This window comes from Cyanistes caeruleus, chromosome 1 (genome assembly GCF_971803275.1).
Source record: "Cyanistes caeruleus chromosome 1, bCyaCae1.hap1.1, whole genome shotgun sequence".
Taxonomy (NCBI): domain Eukaryota; kingdom Metazoa; phylum Chordata; class Aves; order Passeriformes; family Paridae; genus Cyanistes; species Cyanistes caeruleus.
In genome coordinates, this window is record NC_141701.1 from 48,971,873 (window position 1) to 48,998,385 (window position 26,513).

Here is a 26,513-nt window from a genome sequence, read left to right on the forward strand (position 1 = left end):
CTCCTCTCCTCCCTTCGCTCCTCTCCTCCCTTCGCTCCTCTCCTCCCTTCGCTCCACCCCTCTATTCCCTCCTCCCCTCCTCTCGGCGCTGCTCCGCCCGCGGCCCCGCCGTGACGCAGTTCCGTGTGACGCTCTGAGGGACGTCCGGGCGGGCATATTTGAAATTGCGAGCGGGCGGCGGCGCTGGCGGTGACTGCAGGGCGGGGAGCGGGAGGGCAGCAACACCAACACCCTCACCCTCAACCCACCGGGACAAATGTCCGTGCGGCGGCGACGGTAGTGGTGGTGAGTCCCGGGCTGGCCTCGCTGCTGAGTGCGCCGGTCGCCCTCGGTACGGTTTAGAGGCGCTCTCAGGGCGGGCGGGCGGAGCTGCGCCCAGCTCTGCCGCGCTCCTACGTTTTACTCTTTTTTTTTTTTCCCTACTGTCGTGCTGGCTCTGGCAGACTTCTCTTACATCTCTGCTCCAGTTCTGCTCTTACAGCGTCCTGGCTAATGGCAGCAGCAGCGTGGCCAGCAGGAGCAGGGCAGTGACAATCCTTGTACGCGGCACTGGCGAGGCTGCGCCTCAGTGCTGTGCCCAATTCTGGGCCCCTCAGTTCAGGAAGGTCAGTGAGGGGCTGGAGCGTGTCCAGAGAAGGGCAATGGAGCTGGGGAAGGGTCTGGAGCACAAGTCCTGTGAGAAGTGGCTGAGGGAGCTGGGGTTGTTGAGCCTGGAGAAAAAGAGGCTCTGGGCAACCTTATAATTTTCTGGAAACACCTGAGAGGAGGCTGTAGCCAGGTGGGAGTCGGCCTCTTCTCCCAGGCAACAAGCGACAGGACACGGTCTCAAACTGCGCCAGGCTTTGGTGGGACAGTTGGAGGAATTCCTCCACAGAAAAGGCGATTATACACTGGAATGGACTGTTGTCGTGGATGAGTGTATTGAGCTTGCTTAAACAACCATCAAACCTGCCCAGCATAATGGGGGAGTCAGTGACCCTGGAGGTGCTTAAGGAAAGGCTGGATGTAGCACTTGGAGCTATGGTCTAGCTTACAAGGTGGTGATTGCTCATAAGTTGGAGTAGATGACCTCACAGGTCTTTTCCAGCCTAATTGATTCTGTTATACTAGAAGCTAATCAATTGCTATGTTTGTGCAAATTCAATCTCTTTGGTTGGTCCCAGATAAAAATAATGGAATAATGCAGCTTCTTCCCCAGACAGAGTGAAGTCATGGAATATGCTGCCCTATGAATTGAGGTTGAGCTGGACTTCTGTTGTGGTCTGTGAGCAGTGGAACTGGAAGCAAAATGAAACAACAGTTTATATTAATAATGTGTTTTGGTAATGTTTGTAGTGGAGGGGGCTTTTATTAGTTATAATTCAGTCATTAAAGCCCATTCCACAAATGAGATAGAACTTCTGTAGAGGGCAGAAGCTGGCATTTTTTTCCTCAGTTAATTCTGTTTACTTCAGATTCCACCTTAATGCCACTGTGGGGACGATGGTATTAATATTCCAGTTTGATTTATATTCTGCATGTATAGTCTGAAGAAAACCATAATATTATCTCAGAATAGGTTTTCCAGTTATTGTGCTATGATTCTGGGAGATCAGTAGCAAATGAATTGGTAGGCTCAGATTGAGCAGCTCAGGAGCTGATGTATGGCTGAAGTGCTGTAAGCAGTACTTGTGTACTTGTGGTAGTGTGGCCTTTTTCCCCAGTGGACTGAACTGAAAAATTTCTCAAGCTCTTTTGCTTTTGGAACCTGGGGGTTTGAAGTGACCAATAGAAAGAAAGGCAAAACAGAAGGTTTGGAGTAACCACCGACTCTTTTGTCAATAAAACAGTTGGTTTAAAAGACTGTGGCTGCTCTTTCATATTTCTGGAGTCTAACATAATCTTTTTCTTTTTTTTTTTTTATTTTTTTGGTCCAATGTGTACAGGTCTACTGCTTTACTTTGGAAAATCATTGTGGCATTCAGAAAAGAAAATACCCTTAGACCCTGGATTTTCTGACACTGCTGGAATACTGAGGGATTGTGATTTACAGCAGTCACAATGAGGCGAAGCTCAAGTATTGCTGGAAGCAGCAGCCGACAATCTATCATGGCACTGAGAGTGCAGGACAGCAACAAGATGGGTCTTCAAACACCTCAGATGTAAGTCTTGCCTGTCAGATTGCTAAAAATAAGTATATAAAACTAATTCTGACGAGATTTACAGTAGTGTGTTTGAGTCTGTAAGTAGCAAATAAAAGTAAAAAAAAATGAAATAGTGAGAAGAAGGCTCCTTACAGCCAAGCATGTTTGCACAAGTGTTCCAGTTCTGCAGCAATACTTGCTTTAACCTTTTTGTATACCTGTGTAATGTTTCAAATGGTAACCCTTTGTTACATGTTTCTTAGGAGATGGCTGGGTGCATCAGCTGACCTTTCTAAGATGTTGCTGTGATGAAGTTGCTTAGGAATATATGAGTACATGTATAGTTCTTGTACAAGCAAAAGATGAATTGGTAGAAATAGTCACTTGAATCCTTCTCTCTATTCCTAAGGAAGGACAGAAGCACCCTTGGGAAGCAGAGCATGAGCAAACCTACATCTGGAGCTTCAGAAAGAAAAGTCAGCTGTTTTGGGAACAGGTATGGATAGGTTTTGTTCCCTGCACTGTAAATTAAAACAAAAATGGTCCTACATAATTTTGGAATTTTTCTTTCTCGACTGGTTTTCATTATAGGGAATAATGGATCTGAGGCAAGCAGACCTTCAGGTGTGTCTTCCTCCAGTTTGTGATCACTAAACAATAATGCTGTGGAGCTGGAATTGCTTTGGGAGTTTGTTTTTTTCTTTTGGGAACGATGTGCACTGCAGACCTTAAGAGCATCTCAGTGCATTTTATTGTTTAAGGAAGAATGACATCTGAAGTATACTCTGCATTAGTTTCTTCTCTCTAAGATACAAACCTTCAAAAAGTCTGTAATCTTTCTGCTTAGCTCATGACTTTCTGTGTTGTGGGTATCTTCTTTAATAGGACCCCAATGCTGCAGAGGTCTATTCCTTTTAAATAGTCCTTAAATATTTTAGTCTTTATTTACAGTCACCAACATGATTTCTTCTTCATCTTTGGGGTTTTTTTCTACTCTCTAAAAGTTTATTTCTTTAAATAAAACTATGAAAGTATTCATCTAGGATGCAATAATCCCTTTGTTGCACATGCAGCATTGTGGCTCCTACTTTGATGTTGTTTTTCCAACCACCTTAAATGAAGAGAAAACTTCCAAGTCTCACTTCGCAAATGCAAAGAAAATATCAACATAACATTTGTGTTGTGACTTAAACATGGGGAGTGTTCTTCTTTCTATGTATTATCACAAAACCTGTGTTTATTATCTGTCCTTAGAGCAAGTGGGGCTGGAGGGTCCCGCAGCAGCCAGTACAGTGTGTTTGGGACAGAAAAGATAAAGGATCCCAGACCCCTTCATGACAAGACATTCATCCAACAATGTATCAAGAAGCTTTGTGAGGTAACATATTAACTCCTCCTGCACTTATGTTATGAGGTGTAAAATGTACTAATCAGAAGGGTCTTTCTCTTGGCTTCAAATCTTACATTTTATTTAGTGACTGATATTCTGTGTTTCTTTTGCACAGTTCCTCCTTGATAATGGTTACACCCACAATGTTTCCATGAAATCTCTACAATCTCCATCAGTTAAGGACTTTTTAAAGATCTTCACCTTTATCTATAGATTCTTCTGCCCTTCTTATGAACTGCCTGACTCAAAATTTGAGGAGGAAATTCCCAAAATTTTTAAAGATCTTGGGTAAGATGGTTATTGTTAGTCTCCTGGGCTAAATACATATGATATGGCTAGAAATTTAAAAGCTAAGAATTCCGCATTGATGGGTGGGGAGAATGGATAGGTTTTTTTATTCAGATGAATCTCTAAAAGTACAATGTTGTGATAGTTTAGTTTCACTTTTGTTTAGCTCTAGATTTACTTGCTGATTTTCAGAGTCTACTATACATTTTATATTTGAACTTGCAGAACTATAAGCTCTTGGAATCTTGCTTTGTAGCATTAAATTTAATTGATTATTTGTATAAAACTTCGACAGATAAGACAAAATATTTCTTGACAGACCTTTCTGTTCATTCTGTTAGAGTTTAACAACTAAAATTTCCAGAATTTTTGGATCAAGTCAATTTAGTTTAAAATATGTTTTCTTGCAATTTCTCTTATTCTGCTTGGAAAACAGAATGTGGAGATAACAAAAATAACTGTTTAGGTGAAAAAACACTAAGTAGCTGAGTAGTTTATTGCTGAATTTGTTCAGTGTTTGAAATTATTAATGCCCCAACACTTTCCAAGAATGAAAATTCACAATTAACAATAGCCAGAAGATTTTCTATCTCATTAAAAAAAACAAAAGGCTGTTTTACTCCTGTACATTTGAACTCGTGATGGTGTGAAAGTGCCAGGGCTTCTTAAATGTAGGTGTAAATCTGTTTTGCTCACTTCTTGGCATTTTAATAAAATTTTGGTTTAATCTGTAACATTTGAAACTGCTGACCTCCTAGCTTGCAACATTGAAAAGGATTACGCTCTGCTGCACCAAGAGTGTAATTTTGGATAAAATTACTAATTCTGACAATTTACTTGAAGTTGTCTTTTGGGAGTTCAAGGAGCATCTGGATGACACTCTTGATCATACAGTTTACTTGCAAGCAGTCCTATAAGGAGCAGGGAGTTGAATTTGTTGGTCCTTAGGGATCTTTTTCAAATTAAGATAGTCTATGAATCACAAAATGAGAAACCCACAAAAATTGAATAAAATAGTGCTGTAAGAACTTAATTTCCTTTGAAGCACAGTATAAAGTGCAATTGAGTTTGCTCTTCCTCCTGTGCTTTCATCCATATATAAAAATGTGCTGCTTTATTTTCCAAATATGCTGATTTGTTTTCGTTGCTGTCTGCCACAGCTATTAAAAGTGTATCTTTTTTGGTATTATAGGTACCCCTTTGCCCTGTCAAAAAGCTCCATGTATACTGTGGGTGCACCACACACCTGGCCTCAGATTGTGGCAGCTTTGGTTTGGTTAATTGATTGTGTCAAGGTAACATTAAACAAATTTCTTTAACATATACGTACGGAAAAAGTTGGGTGTTCTTAGCTGTCATCTGGGAGCTGACCCTCAGCCTTATGTTTTAGTAACTTTTAAAGTGAGCTTTTCATGTTATATTGTGATAATTTTTTTCTTTAAATGTATGCACTGGATAAACTAAAGTATAAAAAAAAGGTGGGGAAATACTGATTTATGCATACATTAAACATGAGAAGTTAATGGGTATAATAATTGAATAGAACATATATCTTCAGTGCAAATGTTGTGACATCTACCATTCTCTCCTAAATTTGAAATCTAAGGATGGAATTTTCAACTGAAATTATTCAAATGTCCTGTAATTCTTATACAGAGTGGCAAGTTTTGTGTTTGGGTGGGGTGTTTTTATTTAATTTTGGGTTTGAGTTTTTTAGTTGTGGTAATTGTTGTTGCTGCCAGCTCAGGTCTGAGCAAAATTTGGAATCTGTGACAGAAGTTCATCACTGCTGACCTAAGCACCCATAAAAATCCTGTCTTTTTTTGCTGAAAAGACACAAAACAATTTGACAGTGTTGACTGTCCAGTTCATGCCTCTTTACCTGTGTGTTTAGTCAACTCAACACAGGCTTACTCCAACCTGCTTGCTGAATTCGTAATCCAGTGTTACACTGCTTCTTATCATGAAACCAATATGAAAACTAATGGAAGTGTTTGCATTTGCTCTTTGTGTGTGCACCTCTGCTTTTCAGCTGTACAATGCGATCAGGGAAAACCCACCATCGTTTGATGACGCACAGAACTGGGGAGGAGAGGTGGATGATGGAATTGTACATCATAAGGTACCATAAAAAGGAAATTGGAATCAGAATTGCTCAACTGAATTATGCCATGTCCTGTAGCAACACAATTTAAATACAGTTTAGGTTGTTGTGTCATGTATTTATAGATTCTGTTCCCTTTGATATTCACGACACTTTCTAGGAAGTAGAGTAGCATTATATAAAAAGTCTGATCAACTATATCCTGAGCAGGCATCATGGCCAGTCTATTGGTGAAAACTGGGTATTAAACAGAAATGCCTTATTCTCCAAGCACCTACTGTTTCACTTCTCCTTTGTGGAGAAAGGGAATCATGCTGCTTATTGTTTTAATAGAGTTTCTGGTATATTTTGCTTTAGCACTCAAGACTTCTGAGGTTCACAGCAGTGCAGTGTAAAGACGGTGACTTAATTCTAAATATAGTGGCTCCTGCCAGTATCTAGTCAGTTAACTATGTAAAAATTGGTTATAATGTTTTATTTCTGAGCCACAAAATAGGGTGGCAATGTAATTCAGAGTCTTAAAAATCCAAAAGCTTGGTTTCTTTTTAATTTATCATTGATTATTAATAATACTCAGATTTAACTCAGTGTTAACACACAACAGGTGTTTGGAAGGAGTCAAATTATAAGCTAAAACATTTAATTAGAAAATTGCAAAAATCAAGTTAAGTCATGGTTTTGGACTAAGGTTACAACCTGATGGTTGGCAAGTAAAAATGTTTTTAAACTAAAAATGTTCTTCTACACTGACACTTATGCATATATGTTGATACAAAATTCACAATATTGGTGTAATTGCTTCTGAAACATCTGTAACAGTGTCTAGCAGATTCTTTTTGGGTAAGCTTTTGTTAATTCTAGCTTAGTTCTTTGACATCTGAAGATCTGAATTTTAATGGTCATATTTACTGAAGAGATCTGTTAAACAGACCTCCAGTTTCCATAAAGTAGCCTGAGAGAATCATATCCATCAAGATGAAAAATTCTTAAATATGGTACCTTCAATCCTTGTTAAATATCACAGAAATATACAGAATTTCTAGACCTGTCATAAGGTGAATTATAGATGCCTCCTTCTGTCTGAATATAATCTGCTGACATTCTTTGCTCAAAGGAAAGAAAAATGTTTAATTTTACAAAAGTACAATCAAAGCATTGAAAGATATTTTGGTGTCTGTTTAATTCCAGTGACTGAGTAGCTTTAGACTACCCAGATATTTTACAGGCCTTGGAATTGTTGAAATGAAAGATTTTAAAATTGTTTTCAGCTTTTCATGGACTACTGTGTGAAGTGCTATGATCTTTTCATGAAAGGGAGAGATACCTTTGAAGAATTGGATGCTGAAGTGCAGTCAAAATTAAGTAAGTTTTTGAGTCTTAATTAAGTATTCAATTGCGTTACTGGTTTTTCTCCTAGCATCAGTTTGTTTGGTTTACAAGTGAAAGTGATCTAAGGGAATCTCAAATTCCTAAGTACCTTTTGGTTACTTCAACTTTTAATGTTCTCTTTTTTTTATATTTTTACCAGTACAGATGGATAGGTGATGATCTGCTATCAGCTGTAGCTGTGTCACCTGTTTTTTTAGTGGTTTGTCACAGAAAACCAGTATACAATTCTTCAGATGCAAACTCCCATCTATGTAGATGACCCTTGTTCATGTCATATTTGTGTCTTGTTTATGGGAAAGCTAACAATTAAAAATCAAGAAAAAGGATGATTATCAGAGGATGCACACCTGATAAGTAAGAAAGTTCATATTTTGAAAGCTCTGAAAACAGTCTGCAAGAGTTTCAAACTCTATTGTGAGAGTTCTTGTATATGATTCAGCATGTACCTGTGTTTGTCTTTGGGTGGTGGAACATTATTAGGTTTTTTTTTACTCACTCACCACCTACAAAAATACAAACAGAATGTGAGAACAAGGAAGAAAAGTGTTTCTTACTTTCTTTGATTTCCTATGAAAAGCTAGACTAAGGGCCCTTTGTTTGCAAACTGGAGCCTTCAGTTGGAGAGGAAACAAGCTACCACACTGTTACTGGATATTAGAAAAAAATAATCATCCCATTCTTTGGCAAAGCCAAGTGAAGTAAGGGAAAAGATGTCTCAAGAAGCAAGGAAGTATATGGATAAGAAAGAGGTTGTTAAATAACTTTGATCTGTTCTAAGTTCACAAGGTAGTCTGATTTGTATACTCTCTTGTGGTATAGGCTATATGAGAGTTTGGAAACTCTTACCTCTTGGGAGAGACTTTGAACTCTTTTTGTCATGAGGATTGAGAAACCCATTTCTCTTGTTTGTTTTGGGTTTTTTGCCTAGTTGCATTTGAATGAAGGGTTTTTCTGATGATTTCTTTTGTTTTTGTAGTTACTTCTTTAGTGTAAAATAATTGTCTGGATAATGGGTATTTACTGTGCTGAAGCTTAAGTTCAGATGCTCAAAATAGGTGGTAATATTAAGTGAGATTAATTTGTAACCCCACTTTCTCTTCTCTCCTACAGAGGATTTATTTAATATAGATCAAGTCAAGATGGAAAGTTTAGCAGCTGAGAACAAAAGACTTCAAGAAGAGATTGCAAGACTAGAAAAAGAGAAGGAAAGCGAGCCGGTTAGTAAATTGTGTCTATTTTTATGGTGGAGTTGAACTTTATACTATTAACCATTTCTTAATGAAGATACTTACAATACATAACAAATGGAAAATTATTTTCAGTGCTTTAAGATTTTAATTAGGCCAGGTTTTTACAGACTTTATACCATTGTAGAACAAGACTTTTTCTGTGGAGTCTTCAGTGACTATTTGTTTGATAATGTGCAGATGTTTCCACATAATAAGGTCTTGTATTGACTGAAATATTAATAAAATACTTGAACCTCTTTTTTTAATATAAATTTCAACATTATTTTTTCCAAAAGTGTTGGTATGAGGTGTGGGATTCAGTGGTAACAATATATTTTATGGAAAATACTTTGCTTGAAAAGCGGGATTCTGCTTTTAATGCATCATGAGCTTAAAAATGGGTTAGTGTCTGTGCAGGTGGCAAATTAAAACTCTTGCTGTGCAAAATGCACTGGGTGTATTCCTGGCTTTCCATGCATGCCCTAGTTTTATCTTCCTTCCATATATTATTAGAGTTCCTTTTGAACTACCTGTAATAAGAATTTTCTAAATGCAGTGTCTGATGTAAATGAGAGACCTAATGCTGAAATGCAAGAATCTTTCCAGCCTTCTTAGCTGTTATTTTTAAAGGTGCTTGACTCAGCTCTCACAGAGCTTAAAAATTGTTAAAGTTCTTTAGTTTTATATTTGTGCTATTGACCAATTATTCTACTGTCTTGTCTGGAAAGTGAAGTCATTATTTTATATTCATCTAAGAGTGATTGTTCTTCTCATCCATTTCCTAGGATCGTAGAGTAACGCTACGAAATGTGAAATCATCTCTTCAAGGAGATGTCCAGAAATACCAGGCTTATTTGGCTAGTCTGGAATCTCATATAGCCATCCTTGATAAAAAACTGGAAAGTGTTAATGATGAAGTTGAGACAGCAGGTAAGGAGGCCTTGATCACAGTCAGGACAGTGTAGCTATAAATAGTCTTCAAATTGTAGTTCTTAGCTTGAGGACAGAGGTTGATCCTTGGAGTAGGATGATGCTACAAATAAACTTTTCAGAATGGATTGCTAATAAAACTATTTTTTGTCTAATAGTTCTTTTATGTCCATTTCACAAATGTTTTGTGAACTTAGAAATGGAAGTAGAAGCAATGAAGCAGGAGAATGCCCGGCTCCGGCACATCTTAGATAACCAAAAGTACTCAGCTGCGGACATTGAGAGACTAAATCATGAGAGAAATGAGCTGCAGCAAACCATTAACAAGCTGACGAAGGAACTGGAAGCAGAAGAACACCTGCTGTGGAATGAAGAGATAAAATATGCTAGGAGTAAAGAGGGGGTATGTGAAGACCACACTACACTCAGAGGTGGCTGTCAGTTGTCATCATATAAGCTTCAAATTGGAGTTTTGATAGATTATATAGGAAAGAAACTAACACCACCATGAGTGCATCTAACCAGGCAAAACTGTCAAGAATGGCCTCTGTTTACAATATTGCTGAAAGATGTTTCTCTTTTTTTTCCTCTTTTTTCTGTTTTGCACTTAATGGAAATGTATTCTTTTTTTCTCCATAAGAGATGTAGCTAGAATATGAATCACTGTCAGCTCTCACTGCTATAGTATTAAAAGCTTTGATAACATTAGCATGCCATTGCTTTGATAACACAAGAAGTTTCAGACTAATGTTAATATTTCATAGCAAGGAAGCAAGGCAAAGCTATTATTTGAATCAATAGCTTTGCATGCATTTAGGGTTTGATTAGTTCTTTGTGTAGAAGTTGTAACATCTTTCAAGGGCAAAGTTCAATCCCTTCAAACAGAATGAAAATATATAGTCCTGTAGGTGATGGGATTCAAAAGCTTCTGCTTTGCCAGTCGGAGAACTAAAGAAAAAAATTTCAAATATATTTGGTAGGGTTACCCTTTATCAAACACTTCTATTAACTTAAATCCTTCTGTGCAAGTATGAAGCTCATAAAACTGAAAAAAAAAAATCTGGGTTCTTTGTTTGCATATAAATAGCACTCATTAATTAGTAGTTAGAGCATTTAATAAGCTTTGTTTCGGGGCATGCTCAAGTTAGTTTTTTATAAGGATGTGTGGCTGTGTGGCATTTCCTGTCAAGACTAATGAGAGAAGGCATATTGACCTGATGACTGATCATTGGTTTAGTGTTATTTTCCAGCATGTTTTTAGTTCCCTGTCAGCTAATTCTCAAAAACTTGAGGCAGGAAAAATTGTGGCAGATGAATATGGAAAGCCACAGGTGAAACCATTCAGTGTCAGCCACATACACTGAGAAACCTGGCTGAACAAACTGAAAGAATCATAAAACAGTACCTAATGCAGCAAACTGCTGGACTGGTGTTACATACAGCTCTTGAATACTCTGGTGTAACCAGGAATCGTGTCTGTATAGAGAGCAACTCAGGAACTTGTTTAAAGTATTATATGAATGCTTCTCACCAAGCTTTTCACTTGTATCTCTTCTATGTTTTCTGCCCTTTTCTCCTCTGAGCAGATTGAAATGCAATTGGCGGAGTATCATAAACTGGCTCGGAAGTTGAAATTAATTCCAGTGAGTGCTGAGAATTCCAAAGGACATGACTTCGAGATTCATTTTAATCCTGAGGCAGGACCAGATTGCTTAGTCAGATACAGAACTCAGATCAAGGTAAGTAGAGTCAACATTGAAGGCTTTAGTTATCACTCCCAAAAAAGATGTGTTTCTTTGGAAATGCTGCAAAGATCTCTCAATCTCACAGTGAAATGTCATTGAGAAGTTTGTGTGATGAGTCACTATAATGATGTTGTATATGAAAGATGTTTTGGTTTGGAGAATCCAGTAGCCTAAAAAAAATAGAAAATATGTACTGGGGTACGTATCTCGGTTCAAATAAGCAAACTGTATTTGTCAGATCTTCTTGTATGTGCATTACAGGTTCCCCTCATGGAGATCATGAACGAGACTGAGGAGGAAATCTGTAAAGCTACTCAACGGAAAATGACTTTGGAAGATACTTTGGACCAGGTGTGTTGGCTAATGAAGATTAGGACTAAGATACTAGCCCTAAAACCTTATCTGCTGCTTTCATTCCACCTTTTGCATGGATGAAGTGTGGTGTGGTGGGTTGGATTTTTGGATTGGGGGTTTTTCTGAGGACAAGTAGAGGGGGAGAAACTGTGAGAAAACTTTAATTGTGGTGGAACCTAAAAGTTTTTCTAAGAATTGGGGACTTCGTTGGTTGAAATATTGTGTATTCTCTGAATTAAAGTTTATGTAGGTTACATATATTTGACCATAAATATTGGAAATATTTGTTTTTCATAAGTTGCCCATTCCAGTCAATTGTGTGGCTTACCATCACTGACAAATTGTCATCAGGAAGATTTTTAGCAATATTTGGTTTGCTGGTATCCCAGCCTAGCCTAGTTTAAGTGTTTTTTAGGAGCTAGCAGGTGTAGTTTGTGATGGCATGTATTTATATGTTGGAATTCTTTTTGAACCATATTTCCTCAGTTATGTTTTCATCCTAGGTGAATGTAATGCTAGAGGAAAAGAAACGCAATGTGAAAATGCTGACAGAAGAAGCTGAAAAGCTGGATGATCTTTACCAGCAGAAGCTTAAGGTAGAACTTCTTATAGCTTGATGACAACTTATCCTTAATCATACCCTTATCCTTAATCTTTGTGTTTATAGATAAGTTTTGGGGTTGCATTTTTGTTTGGGCTTCTGCCTTTGTCTTCTTTCTTACAGGATTTTTTCATTCTTTCCAGAAAAGTTATTTGGCTGCTACCTTAATTGAATCAGTTTTCACTCACTTGTAAGAGAATCTGGCATGATACTGTAGCAGATCCTGCAAATCTTAAATTACTGCATCCAGTAATAAAAGCAGGAGCAATTATCTGACCTCAGAATGTCTCCACGCATGTGCTTGAAGGAGATTTTAAGATTAACAGAATCTGCCTTGTCTAATTAATTTGTATGTGATAAATATGTTTACATTTTTTAGTAAACATGTTTAATCAGCTTCTGTAAAAACTAAGGAAATCATTGTCTGGCCAAAAGTATGTCAAATTGTTCTGATGATCTTAAACTGTTGCTTGCTTTAGCTTCCTTTCCCAGCAGAGGAGCAGTCCCTATCCTTTTCCCCTCTTGCAGTTCAGCAACAAAACATAGCCCTCTCTGTTAACAACTGAGTGGCTATTTTGGTACCTCCCATCTTCTCTGACAACACTGTTTTGGTGGGGCTGAGGTGCCCTGCAGAAAAATGTTCTTTGAACTAAGCCAGTGTTTGCCATATATGCTTTTGTAAATCCTAACTCCTATGCTATAGCCATGAAACAGGGTTATTTTACTGCTAATACCTGCTGAGTTGGCTAAGGGCAATTAATTTAGTTTATATTTTTCAAAACCACATGAAATTTAGCTTTTGTTCTCTGCTCGTGCATATACTTTTCTCTGAAGTTAAGCTCATAAAATACACAGTTGCCATTGGGTGTTTATAATAATATATATAGTAATATATATAATAACATATATAATAAGACATAGTCATGTAATTCCTCTTGTAATTTTTAAAATGCTGTTTGTAAGTCTTAAGTATTAAAATTATTTTTTTAAGGATGATGCTTCAGTAATCTACCAGAATTGCATGTTGAGTTGATGACAGAATTTTGTTTGGTTTTGTGTATAGCGTCAACAGTGTCATTCTCCTTGAAGAGATGATTGCTTGGAATCGCACTCTCAAACAAAAAGGAAAAGCTGTTTTCTTACTCAAATGTGGTTGTATTTTTTTAACCTAGAAACAGCTGCTCATGATGTGCCATTTCTAAGTTATATAGACTATCTAAGCAACACGTTTTGAGTTTAACTGTGAGGGGAAACTAGCTGCAACACAGGCCTTTAAATATGGTTAAAGGAATAAAGAGATGGTTAGGCTTATTCTGGGATGGGGATGATACAGAAAATAGCTGAGACTTTGGGAAAGATGTCCTTGGGTTTTCTTTTTTTCAGTTCTGAAATTCCAGTTACTTGTGTGAATTTTGAATTCAAGCGTTAGAATGTAATCAGCTAATAAAAAGAAGGAAAAAAAAATTATTCCTGAGCAATACAATTTTTTTCTCCTCTTATGACTATAGGAGATAGAAGAGGAAGAACAAAAATGTGCAAATGTACGGGAATCATTAGAAAAGCATAAACAGTTACTTGAGAGTGGTGTCTATGAGGGTCTCAGTGAAGCCACAAATGAATTGCATGATCTCCAACTACAGTAAGACTCGTAACTTCCATGTTTGCTTTGTTTATTTTGTTTTTTAAGGATAAAGATATTCTCTTGAATATAACATAAAATTATTTCAGCATGTATCTCTCTCAGTGTATCAACTTCACAAATTAACAACTGAAAGGTGTTTCTCCTCAACACTATTTTGCTAGAATATTTGTCTGCTGCATCAAAACTCCTGTTTTCCATGTAATTTTTTTTATATATATATGGTTGTAGCAAAGAAATTAGTTTCCAAACTTATATTTTATAAAGTCTGGAAAGAGTATTCAGACTCTAAGGTACATTGTTTCTTATCAGTTAGCAAAATACAGACTTTTTTTTTTTTTTTAATTGAGTATTAATATATTCTAACTTGGTTCAAATTAATCCTAATAGAAAAAAGTATGGCTAAACATGATGATAAATCAGATTTGAAGTGATTGTTTTAAATGTTAGGAGTTCTTTAATTTAGGACACGACCTTCTGAGTATCTTTACCTTTTAGATATCAAGTTGTTCTGCAAACAACAACAGAAGAGAAGAGGAAAATTGGTGATAACTTGAGTCATCTTATAGAAACAGTTGCTAATCATATAGCATCTATAGTGGTAAGCTAAAATTTGATATTCAGAATTAAATCTCTATAGAGACATTCATAGTTAAACACTTGGAAATTAAAACTTACTTTTTCTAAGGAAGTATCAGTTATTTAGCTGCCGCACTGAGTCCATGGATTTTAGTTAAATTTTCTGACAAAACCTTTGGTATAATCAGAATTGATCACTAAGTTTCAGCAGTAATATCCTGTCAGGTTAAACCTGCTTCTGGTAGATGTCCCTCAGGAAAGTGTTTAACTGAAATCAGCTAACCTGTGCAATGACTGCTTAAAATGCTTTAACAGAATCAGTACAGAACAGACCATGATAGAGCTAATAAAGTTTTCTGTACCTCTTTTCTAGAAATACCTTGATGAACAGAATGTGAAAATTTGCAGAGACTATGAAGAATTCATGTCTGAAGATCTATTGTCAAACTTGACCAGCATCCTAGAGAGTTATAAAAAGAAGGCTGAAAGTCTCTAATCACTACAAAGAAGGAGATAAAAATGTTGCATTTCTGAAGCTCTTCTATGAGGTCTTCTAAAAGGATGGATACTACCTGTATTCAGCACTGAAACTGGTTTTAAGTGGAAGGAAGTAGTTATGAACATTCTTTTTGTTGACACAAATACATTAAAGAATTAAACAACATATTTGCATTTTCTTAAGAAGTGCTTTGCTCAGACTTTGTGCTTGCAATAGCATGTGTATACATTTAGGGCACGTGCATGACAGACAGTTCACATCCTTCTCCAAGCTTTATTTTACTAACAAGACAAAATGTAAATGTCTGTCTCCTGCTTGTTCAGTTAGCTATGAAACTGCACAGAGAAACCTCGTACATGAGTAAAAAATCAAAACCTCTTTTGAAAAGAAAACAAGACTCCTTACATATTAGTCTTGTAAATAGTCTAGAAAAAGAAACATAGTAGTTTGAAAACCAAGTTTTTGTCTTTAGCTGCTCATAATCCCAGATGAATCTTCACTGAACTTCTTGAATATGTGTACCAGAGAAAGTTCTAAGTAGGACATCATATGAATTCTTGGTGTTTAGCTAATCAGTTAGATTTGGTTCATGTTAGATACATCAAAATGGTCTAAAATGTCTGTATTCTTGTTAGGCCAGTTGGACAGACTCTATTTGACTTCTCTTCCTCAAGAAAGTAACAGTGAAATCAGTGTATGTGCAGCTTTGGTCTAAAATACTTTGAAGAAAGCAGATCGATGCTATGTGAAAATAGTATCTTTTTATCTATTCTGTGTATAATTTTGTGTTTAAAAATAAATAAATAAAACCCAGCATTCCTGTCTTGGATAATTTATGATGGCACTGAAGTATTTAAGTGTTGTCTTTAGAGGTCAGACATTCAAATATACAAAGATAAAAACAATTTTGCAGTTGTTTAAAGGCTTTTAGCAGCTGATAGGCTTTTAGCTGCTCCTTAATTCTACAATATTTGAATGAAACACTGATCCCTAGGATATACAACAAAACTTGAGTTAGACCATCTAAACACAGACTGCAAATACAAACTGAATTGTCTAATTCTAGGCTATTTTTGCAGAATGAGTTTAAAACTCAGTTGTCCTTAACATAGTGCATGAATTTTCTGGCCCTGGTACGAATATTTTGTTTCAGATATGATAATGATGGCATTATTTAAGCTTCTAATTTTCTGTTCCTCTTATACTCCAGAATTTTAATTGGACAGCAAGAAAAATCTGACAGGTGGGAAATTTTTATACTTTCTTTTGTTGTCCTCTTTTCTGTTATCTTTACAGACTTACTTTTTGTTTTCTGTAACAAACTGCATCCCACTTCCTTCTCTTTAGAAGTTTTTTCCTTTTGTGATCTCTAAAATTTTTGTTCTCTGAAGCAATGTAGCAATCTAACGTAGCAAAACTCTGAGTCATGTATGAGAGCCACATTCCTTTAAACTATGTGCTTATTTAGGGGCTGTGCTCTCTGACTCTCCCGTACCTGTTTGCTTCTATACTGATCTTGTGTTTCGTAGCATCTGTAGGTTCCTTGTCATATGCAGCAGTCAGTTGATTAAATGAAAGCAAAATATTTCCAAGGACTTTTTATTAACCCTAATGAACACTGGTCAAAGAATCAAAATCACAATGCCTTTGCTTAATGCACTGGCCAATGTAATATTCTGAAATTAAAGCAGTCCAAATAAAAAATAAAAAAATCCATGTTAGGAACATTGGCAACATGTTTTTGTTGTTGGTCTGTATGTCGGTTAAGCTACACTGCTTAGAACCACCTCAAATTTGGATCTTGGTTCTGTAAAATACTATGGAGCTGTTTGTTGTAATCTAACAGATCAACACCAGTGTTTTATTAGGTACTGTGTCTTCACAATTTGAAAATTGAGGGAATTTTTAAATCCTTGTTGAACATGTCTCCTCTGTGATATTGAAAGTCAGGCAGTTATTTTTGAGTTGTGTTCTGGACTATGGCTTTTAAATTTAGGCAGTAGGTACTAGAAAATGATTACTGCTCTTGGTTTTGTTTCTTTATTGAAATATAAAGTCCTAATGAAAAAGTACCACAGCACCTGTTCATTTCAGTAGTACGAGTCATTTGTAAATTTTGGCTTTTGTATGGATACAGTTGCCTCATTTAGTGCTAGTGTACCTTTTGTACAATGTATCAAGTCTTTGTATTCTTATACTCAATAAAATCTCTTATGGCTGTTTCTTACTGCTACTGTAGAAATACTACATTAAATCCCAATTAATCTAACTTTTCTCATGGAACTAGATAATTATCTTAGCAGCAGATACTAATTCCCTGGCTCTCCTTGCTGTTGAACATGCATTGTGTAGAGGAAAAATAAAATATAGAAACATTTTCTTCATATAAGCTATAGAGGAATAAAAATTGCTTTAACCTTTTTTAAAAATAGATGGCTTTTTAAAAATTATTAGGAACATAGGGCCAAGCTGCTTTGACAATGATTTATGTGGTGTCCTTTTGGCATTAATCACACCAAGCAACCTTTTAATATTACATAAGTATTTCCTCTATGTTACCACTCTTGCATCTGTTTCATTATTATTATTATTTAGCTATAAAAAATAACACTTGATGCTGTAGAAGCATGCTGGAACTCCATAGCTTTTTTCTTTTCCCTAGGGTATGCTGGTTTTTTCCATATTTTGTTGTCTCAACACCATCAAGAATGTGGTAGTTCTTTTTTTGGAGTATTTCTTGAGTGCATCATGCAGATTCATTCAGGTTGGAAAAGGCTTCCAATTTCATTAAGTCCAACTGTTAACCCAACACTGCCCAGTCCACCACTCAACTATGTCTTTGAGTGCCACATCCTCATGACTTATAAATGCCCCCAGGGCTGGTGATTCAACCACTTCCTTGAGCAGCCTGTTCCAATGCTTGACAGCTCCTGCTGTGAAGAAATTTTTCTTAATAGCTAATTTAAACATCCCCTGCTGCAACCCGTGCCTGCTAAGGCTTTAACTTTGCAGTGTCTGTTCAGCTCACAGAACATTGGTTTTGCCAATGTAAAGCATGGCATGCCTGTGCAAGCCTTTAGTTCTGAGCTGGATTCTGTGGCTCTGTAATACCTCCAATAATTTGCCTGCTCTGGCCTTTTATGGGAGTTCTCATCCCTGCTCCAGCTTCTGTGGTAGAATTAAAAAACCACCTATCTTTTTTAATCTTTTTTTGAAAAAGTAAGAAAGAAGAAAAAGCCAAGAGCTGAAGACATTCCCTTTTCACTAAAGGGCAACTCTCTCACAGCAATGCTCTAGTCAAAAAGGAAGACTCTGGTCTCTCATGCTAAGTGACTGTAAAACAATGGAGATTTTGTGAACAAGGGTATTGCCTATTCATTCCTAATCTATAGGTTATTTGGTATGCAAGTATTTTGAGCACTGCAAACAATCTGAAGAGACTATACATGTAATTGTATATTAATGTATATTAATTCTTCTTTGGGGTGCACTTATTTGCTTTAATACTGGAAAACTTAATGTGTCCTTTAGAGCCAGTTAACCCTTCACTTTTGGCAATAGTACAGAATAAGGAATTTACCTGTTTTTGCAATACTTTCTGTCTACAGATTTTTGGCTCTGAAAAGGTCCTGGTATGATGAAATCACGTATCACTGAATCTTGTTTGTTTGCAAAGCTCTCCACCATATAGGGCTATTGAATCATCATTATTTTACATTTTAGACCCTTGTTAGAAGTGTTGATGGCATTAATTCCTTTTAAATAAAGAAGCACAGAAGACACAATGGCCTCAGTGTCCCCCACTGGATGAGGGACTATCAATGCCTTAGCCAGTGTTATATCCAAAGGATATGCACTGACATCTTCAATCCTATATCAGGAGATTGGCAGAGACCAATCACTCAGCCCGAGGGAACTTCATTTTGCAGTTTGGTGAGGATTTTTTTTGTTGTTCTGTTTTGGGTTTTTTGGGGTTTTTTGGTAGGACTAGATCTGCTTACAGGACTTCTTCTAGACAGTGACAGATGCCAGGTCTGTTGTTTACTACTGCCTGCTGGAGAGTGGACCTTTTGTGAACCCTAGTTCATAAAGGTCTACCAGTCCCAGTATTTGCCTGAGTAGACAGGATCACATGTCTGTCTACAGGATGATTTGCTGCACTGTCCCTCCATTACAGAAGTTCTAATCAGCAGCTTAATGTTAACAAGGAGCCTTTGTGATATGTGGTTTGTATGTTGTTTTCCCTAGGACCTCATGCATGAAACCACAGCTTTAATTGGCAGTGACCTGATAAGCATTTTAGTCTTAAGAACCCTTTGCACAAGGCAAAGATTTAAAAGGCATATAAAATTGTCTGTTACTCTAATTTCACCTCTAAAGAAACATTTATCAGTCTGGCAAGACTCCAAAGAAGAAGGAAAAACAGGCAGTGATGGAATGTGTATAAGTATTTTGAAACAAGCAAGATGTATGTCATTTTATCTAGCTTTTCCTCCAAGGATTCAGAATAGTGAATACCTTTGTATTGGTAGAAGCCGTGGTTCTGACAACACTGAACACAAGCACAGTCATGCATGACAACTGGTGTGCCTAGTCACTATTCTGCCTGGAAAAGAACATCTGGAGTTATTAGTTCTAATTATATGGAAGGTCTTGATTAGCCATGGAAATTACATTAGATTTGAAATGCAGAGTGGACACCAAATAATGGGGTCTGCTTGACTAGTAGTGGGTAGCAACTCACCATCCTCTTCCCCCTCCCAAGGGTTAGGCCATCACTTGTAACAAAGTAATAAGGAAAGCTGCAGAGTTAAGTCATACAAGACAACAGGAAAACAGTCAGAGGTTGCACAGTTCAGGCAAGTTTAGATATTTTAAGAGGAAAACCACAAACTTGAAAGATACAGAATTTTAAAGGTGTGAATAAGAAATCAGGGAATGACAAAGCAGCATGAATGAGGATCTCTTCCAGTATCTGCTGGATTGTTGCATCGTCTGTTGCAACAGTATCATGTCCACAGAGGTGCAGCCAGCAGTGACTAACATGGGAAATCAACGAGAGGGTCTCCATTTGGTTAAACTCGGGAATCTATTTATTTGGGCATCACCAACACAGGAATTAACCCAGCATAATTCAGAAATGCAGAACCCTGAACAGAGGCAGGGTAGCGGGTTTAGTAGGGTTGATCCAGGGTGGAGTCTGGGTCCAACAGAGACACAGCAAGGGAGAAGCCCCAGGGGCACAAACCAATTTCATACAATAGGAGGTGTTAATGCAGTATAATACAACGAATAGCAACACAAGAAGAGCAGAACACTTTGGGTTGACACTCCACGAAGAATTTGGGGTTGGAGTAACTCTTCCCAAGTTTGAAAGCCACACCTCTCACTTTAACACTGCTGGTCTAAAATCTAATCCCTGCCTCTTTGGCCGGGCCACTCCACACTGGATGGTTTGATTCCCCAGAAGCTACTCCTCAGGTGATTTATTAAGGGTGCTGAGAGCACAAATACCTAGCCTAGAAGCACCTTAAATGCCATCTGTCTTTTGTGTGTACTTGTGTTGGGTTTGCACAGCCAGGTCTTGGTAGCAGGGGGACTACAGGGGTGGCTTCTGTGAGAAGCTGCTGCAGATTCCTCCATGTCCAGCAGAGCCAATGTCCAAGGCAGCTCTGAGATGGATGTGCCACTGGCCAGGCTGGGCCAATCAGAAATGGTGGCAACACCTCTTTGACAGCATATTTAAGAAGGAAACAATAAAGGTGATAGTGCAGCTGAAATTCTAGCCAAAGAGCAGAGTGAGAATATGGGAGAGGGACAACCCTGTTAAAACCAAGGTCAGTGGAAAAAGATGGGAAGGAGATGCTCCAGGTCTGAGATTCCTCTGCAGCCCATGGTGAGAACCAAGGTAAAGCAGGCTGTCTTCCTGTGGCTTACAAAGGTCCACAGGGATACAGAGATCCACCTGCAGCCCTTGGAAGAGACAAACACCAGAACAGGTGGATGCCAAAGACAAGACTGTGAACCCATAGGAAACCCATGCTGGAATAAGCTCCTGCCAGAGACCTGTGGAGAGAGGAGCCCACACTGGAGCAGGTTTCCTGCTCCACAGGACTAGTGAACCTGTGGGGGCCTCACACTGGAGTAGGCTGTGCCTGAAGGACTGCAAACTGTGAACAGGTGACCCACAATTCCAGCAGTTTGCAGAGAACTGTTTCCTGTGGAAGGGACCCCATAGTGGAGCAGGGGAAGGACTCATCTTGCTGATCGGCATCAGGAACAATGTGTGATGAACTGACTGTAAACCAAATTCCACGACTCTTTGTGCCATTGAGGGGAGGAAGATCTGGGAAGGAGAGAAGTGTGCGGGGAAGGGGTTTTTAAGATCTATTTTATTTCTCATTTTACTACTTACGTGCTCTGATTCTGTTAGTAATTCATTCAATTAATATCCCCAATTCGAGTGTGTTTTGCCCTTGATGGTGTTTGGTGAGTGATGTCTCCCAGTCCTTATCCCAACCCATGAATTTGATGCATTTTCTCTCCCCTACCCAGTTGCAGAGGGGAGTGAGAGACTGGTTTTTGGGTGGGTGCCTGGTGGCCTGGTATCTGGCCACAGTGCTACAACAAAAACTGTGTGATACATGCTTGAAGAATCTCTGCATGGCAAAACACGCCCATAGTGACAAAGACAGGGCAATGGTTACTGTGTCACTGTCCCAAAATCTGGAGTATGAGGCAATGCCATTGGCATTATATATATATATCTGTGATATGGCAGAGACATATCACAAATAACTAAGCAGTCAACTGGACTTGCCCAGGCTTGCTTGGAGTCCATGGCACCACTGCTACTGGAGCTGGAGATACAATCACTCCTTGAAGGATCAGGAGAAAGCAGCCAGGGGAAGGGAAAGGGTTAAAAGAAGAGTGTAAAAAGGAGTGTTAAAAGCAAGGCAATAGGAAAAGGCAGCAGCCTTCAAAAAAAAAAAAAAAAAATGGAAATACTAGTGATGCTAATGATGCTCAGCTACAAAAAGCCTGGAAGACACTCAGTTAAGACCACAGAACAGCAATAGCAATTTGAATGGAAAAGCATAGGGTCTTACATATGTGGCAAGATCTTTTCTGTGAAAATGTATTAATCAAGTTTTCCTATTTCTTACACATTTTACAGGAGAGAATGATGTGTTTGACCCCAGTCTTTTAAGAGTGTGATTGGAGGGGCTTCTTCAGACATGTGCTTAAAAATCTTTGCAATCATAGCAATCAACTGTGTTTTATTAGAATATTAATGTTTGAAGACATAAATCTTATATTCTAACAGCCTTTCCACAAACTAAAATCTGTTTTCTCCCAATGTGCATTTGCCAGATAAATGTTCTTATGTATTTGTTCAAGAATCATTCACGTTTCTTTGTCTACAGAGAAAGAAAGTTTTTAAGGTTTGGTACATCCTTATTGATTTCCCATGAGATGAGTCTGGGACTCACAAGGTGCAGTGGATTGCCATCACACTTATTTCATGACCCCTGAATATTTGGCTGCATTCATTTGCCCTTGTCAAAGGTGAATGACAAGAGCTTCTTGCTGGTTCCCTTTTCAGAGAAGTTCCCTGCTATTGCCATGGTTTCTCTCAAATAGTTCTGTGACAATCCTAGGAGAGGTGACAGGCTAAATCCTACAAGTATCCATCTAGTGTGGTGTCCGCCTTACAAATACAGTTTTGGCAAGCAGTGCAAAAAACTACAATGATCAGATATGGAATAACTTGTTTTCCAACTTAAACTTCCTGCTCAGTAATATTTGGATATTTTATTCTAAGGCCAAAGTATACAATTTGTATGTCTCCTGGGAATAATTTCATTCTTAATTTTTCCAGTCCTTATCCCTTTTCTACTCCTATGAAGAAAAAATTGTTTTAAACCTCATTAAGTTATTCGTTCTCATTACATATTTCTTAGTTCAATCAAATGTTTTATGAAAAGTAGATCTTCCTGTCAGTTCTGCATGCTTCTTAATATAACTCCATGTTCTTTCTTGCTTTGTGAGATATATTGGAAGGTCCTGATTATCTTTCCTATTTTTATACTTTTAACTATAATACTTTCTCTTGAAAATCCCAGTCATATTAGCATGCTTTCCACAACTATTTATAGCTTGTCTGTAGTCATCAGAGCCTTTATTTCTACTGGATTTTAATGAGCATGTCACTTTGTATTTTTGTTAATGAAGTACACAATGAACAGTGAGAATTTACATGAGTTTTACTCACACAGCCCAGCTGACAGAGTTAATCTGGACCACAGGAGGTTGACGTAATGGTTTGTTGTCCCTTCCCCTTCTTCACCATCTCCCTCTCAGTTACCTTCAATTTTTAAAATTTAATTTAATCTCTTATCACATCAGTCTGGTATTTCAGAACCATGGACTGTGTTTACAGTCCCCTCAACTTGACTAAGTGGATTGTGTTTCACAAATTTTGTCACTTTCTTTGCTCACTAATTTTTGTCAAGTTACTGAGAAGCAAATTTTAAAAAATTACTAGATAGCACTTCAGCAACCCACTTCTGAATACCTACCTTAGTTTTCATGTTATGATGATAATTCATTGTTTAATTCCATGATTTGGTTTCTGTCTCTCAGATGGCTTGGTTTTCTGAATAGTGATGCTATTGTTTCACACCTCACTGGCTCAAGTAATGATATTCTTTTGTTTCACACCTCAGGGGTTCTTATTAAGAAAAGAATTCTTTTTCTAACAGGCCCAGTAAAAAGTCTATAGAAGTCTAAATCCAAGATGCCACCTCTTCTTATGTAATCTTTGTTACCTTAAAGAGGAACAGCACATTTTCTTGGACCATTTGGTTTTGGTAGCATTGCTCTTACAAAGCATACGTAGGCAGTAGCATCCAGTATCAGTCAATAGAATGTGCCACGGTAACAAGCTACTAGAGAGGCTGTGCACTTTCTTCTAGTGAAGACACAGCAATTTTCATTATGTGTATACAAAGTATTTGCTATCTAAAATGTCCAGTGCTGGAACTTAATTAATATTTGCTCTCATTAAAAAAAAAAAAAAAAATCAGATATTTAACTTATTCCTTGAATAAAAAAAATTAAATACATGCAGGACATAACACTAAATATATCCACACACACACACATACACACACAAAAAAAAACCCACTTTCTTGAGCATCATCTGAAATACCAAATGCCAAGATGAACAAATTATTGGTTACTCTACTGTTACTATTAATTTTGAAAAATGATATGTGCTTTAAATACAGTAGATGAATATAAATTATTTTTTCCAGAAAATAAAATTCTTTTCCACAAGGATGAAAATGATTGTCCAGTCATTCAAGAACAAAACACTTCATACTGCAAAATGAAACTTTTCAACTGCAGGCACTCTTTAAACCAGCTTGGAGATAGGCTGAAGCGTGAAGAACTTATTTTCATGTAAATTAAGTGCCTGCTTTTCAGGTAGAACCATCCCTTCCTCCTTGCAATAATAATTTTGAAACTAGATTAAATAGTTAATCAAAATTAACTCATCAAAGTGCTGTTTTCCAAAGCACTTAGCATTCAAAAATGGAAGTGCTGTCTCAAAGCTAGAAACAAGTACACTGTAAAAGTTTTATTTGGTGAACTTGTGAAGTAACAAGGATAGATACACTCTTCCAAATTTCATCAAGTCATTATTTAGAGGGGCTCAGAGTCACAGCCTATATAAAAACTCTCAAGAAACCCTTCCTTTCTTTACTGGTTAGTAGAAGTACTCTTTATTGTCACAAAGCTCCACACTGCTCATGCCCACTATGCAATTTGCTTTCTTGTAGTCTAATTGGGCACAGAGAATGGTAGAGTTACATCCAGATGATGGCCAGTCAAAAGCGGTGTTCTGCAGGGCTCGGTGTTGGGGCTTGTCCCGTTTAATATCGTCATTGACAACCCAGGTGATCAAGCCAACCCTCGGTCACTTTGCACCAAGATGTGCAGAAGTGTTGATCTGCTGGAGAGGAAGAAGACTCTGCAGAGAGATCTAGACAGGCTGGATTGATGGGCTGAGATCAGAGGGCTGAGGCTCAACAGGACCAAGTGCTGGATCCTGCCCTTGGATCACAACAATTCCATGCAGTGCTATGGGGTTGGGGAAGAGTCACTGGAAAGCTGCCCAGAGGAGAAGGACCCGAGGACACAGCTGGACATGAGCCAGGGTGTGCCCAAGTGGCCAAGAAGGCCAATGGCATCCTGGCCTGTATCAGCAGTACTGTGGCCAGCAGGACAGTCTATCCTGTACGGGGCACTGGTGACGCACACCTGTGCTCCTTTTGGGCCCTTCTAGAAGGACATTAAGCTGCTGGAGCATGTCCAGAGAAGGGCAATGGAGCTGGTGAAGGGTGTGGCACACAAGTCTTATGAGGAACACCTGAGGATGCTGGGGGTGTTTAGCCTGGAGAAAAGGAGGCTCAGGGAGGGGGGCTTATCTCTCTCTACAACCACCTGAAAGGAAGCTGTAGCCATGTGGTGGCCAGTCTCTTCTCCCAGGAAACCAGTGTCAGGACAAGAGGATATAGCCTTAAGCTGTGCCAGGAGAGGTTCAGGCGGGACATCAGGAAGACTTTCTTCACTGAAGGGGTGATTAAGCATTGGAAAAAGCTGCCTTAGGAAAGCGGTGGAATCCCAGTCCTTGGAACGGTTCAAAAGGCATGTGACAAGATTTTTTTGTTACTCATTTGTCACCTCTACTGTTTTGCAAACCTCCCTTACATGCCATCACAACCCTTTCCTCAAAACCAAGACTCCTTAAAACAGAAGCAGCTATACTTTTGCAAGGGTTGGATGAGTGGACAGTGGGGTGGATTGAGAACTGGGTGACTGACAGATCTCAGAAGGTCATGATCAGTGGCACAGGGTCTAGTTGGAGGCCTGTCATTGGTGCTGTCCCTAAAAACTCAATACTGGGCCCTGTACTGTTTAACTTGTCCATCAATGATTTGGATGAAGGGACAGAGGCCTCCTCATCAAGTTAACTGATGACACAAAGCTGGGAGGAGGGGCTGATATCCCAAGGAACTCAACAGGGTGGAGAGATAGAACCCTCTGAAATTCAACCAAGATATACACAGGTTCTGGCACAAGAAGAACACCCCCCTGCACCAGGACAAACTGGGGGTCCACCTGCTGAGAAGGACCTGGTGGTCCTGGTGGACAACAAACTGTCCAAGAGCCATCAGTGCTCTTGTGGCTAAGAAGGTCAATAGGATCCTGGGGTACATTAGGAAGAGAGCATCACTAACAGGTCAAGGATGCCCCTCTACTCATGAGGCCACAATTGGCCTTCTGTGTCCAGTTCTGGGCTCCTCAGTACAAGATATGGAGCTCCTGCAGTGGATGTAGTGGATGGCAAAAAAGATAATTAAGGGATTGGAACACATCTCTTACAAGGACAGGATATTTGGGCCTGTTCAGCCTCAAGAAGAGACAACTGAGAGATGACCCCACCAGTGTACACACATAGCTAAAGGGGAGTTCCAAGAGGATGCAGTCAGGCTCTCCTGGGTGGTCCCAAGCAATAGGACAGAAGCAATGGGCAGGAAGTGATACACAGGAAGCTCCACCTGAACATGAGGA

At 38.4% G+C, this 26,513-nt stretch overlaps 2 protein-coding genes across 11 annotated transcripts in view; one reads left to right on the top strand and one right to left on the bottom strand.

Moving 5' to 3' along the window:
- Positions 1-26,513, bottom strand: part of METTL4 (methyltransferase 4, N6-adenosine) — a 46,801-nt gene that overhangs the window by 19,237 nt on the left and 1,051 nt on the right. The window contains exon 1 of one of the 5 annotated variants that reach the window (XR_015287481.1): positions 2-135. The exons of 2 other annotated variants lie outside the window; for them this stretch is intronic. The gene's annotated coding sequence lies outside the window, so the exon portion shown is untranslated. Of the gene's footprint in view, position 1; positions 136-26,513 lie in introns of those variants that run through there. 2 more of the 5 variants (XM_086891185.1, XM_086891172.1) reach the window with 2 other exon arrangements.
- On the top strand, positions 51-15,683 carry NDC80 (NDC80 kinetochore complex component). 6 transcript variants are annotated; one of them, XM_023919938.2, is made up of 18 exons: positions 85-331; positions 468-605; positions 1,926-2,141; positions 2,533-2,619; positions 3,378-3,501; positions 3,629-3,801; positions 4,994-5,096; positions 5,834-5,923; positions 7,174-7,267; positions 8,405-8,511; positions 9,309-9,453; positions 9,651-9,856; positions 11,040-11,192; positions 11,460-11,549; positions 12,056-12,148; positions 13,662-13,792; positions 14,291-14,393; positions 14,745-15,683. In XM_023919938.2, exons 3-18 carry the CDS (start codon positions 2,041-2,043, stop codon positions 14,865-14,867), a joined length of 1,923 nt encoding a protein of 640 aa, XP_023775706.2. In that variant the 5' UTR covers positions 85-331; positions 468-605; positions 1,926-2,040; the 3' UTR covers positions 14,868-15,683. The 6 variants fall into 6 exon arrangements, with proteins under 6 accessions (XP_023775708.2, XP_023775707.2, XP_023775706.2 ...); XM_023919936.2 differs by having other exon boundaries at positions 85-285; positions 444-605; XM_023919937.2 differs by having other exon boundaries at positions 88-285.

Coding starts and splice junctions, on each gene's coding strand:
- NDC80 (XM_023919940.2), top strand. CDS start 2,041: ATGAGGCGAAGCTCAAGTATTGCTGGAAGCAGCAGCCGACAATCTATC. Junction 2,142..2,532: donor GGTCTTCAAACACCTCAGAT/GTAAGTCTTGCC, acceptor TCTATTCCTAAG/GAAGGACAGAAGCACCCTTG. Junction 5,097..5,833: donor GGTTAATTGATTGTGTCAAG/GTAACATTAAAC, acceptor TCTGCTTTTCAG/CTGTACAATGCGATCAGGGA.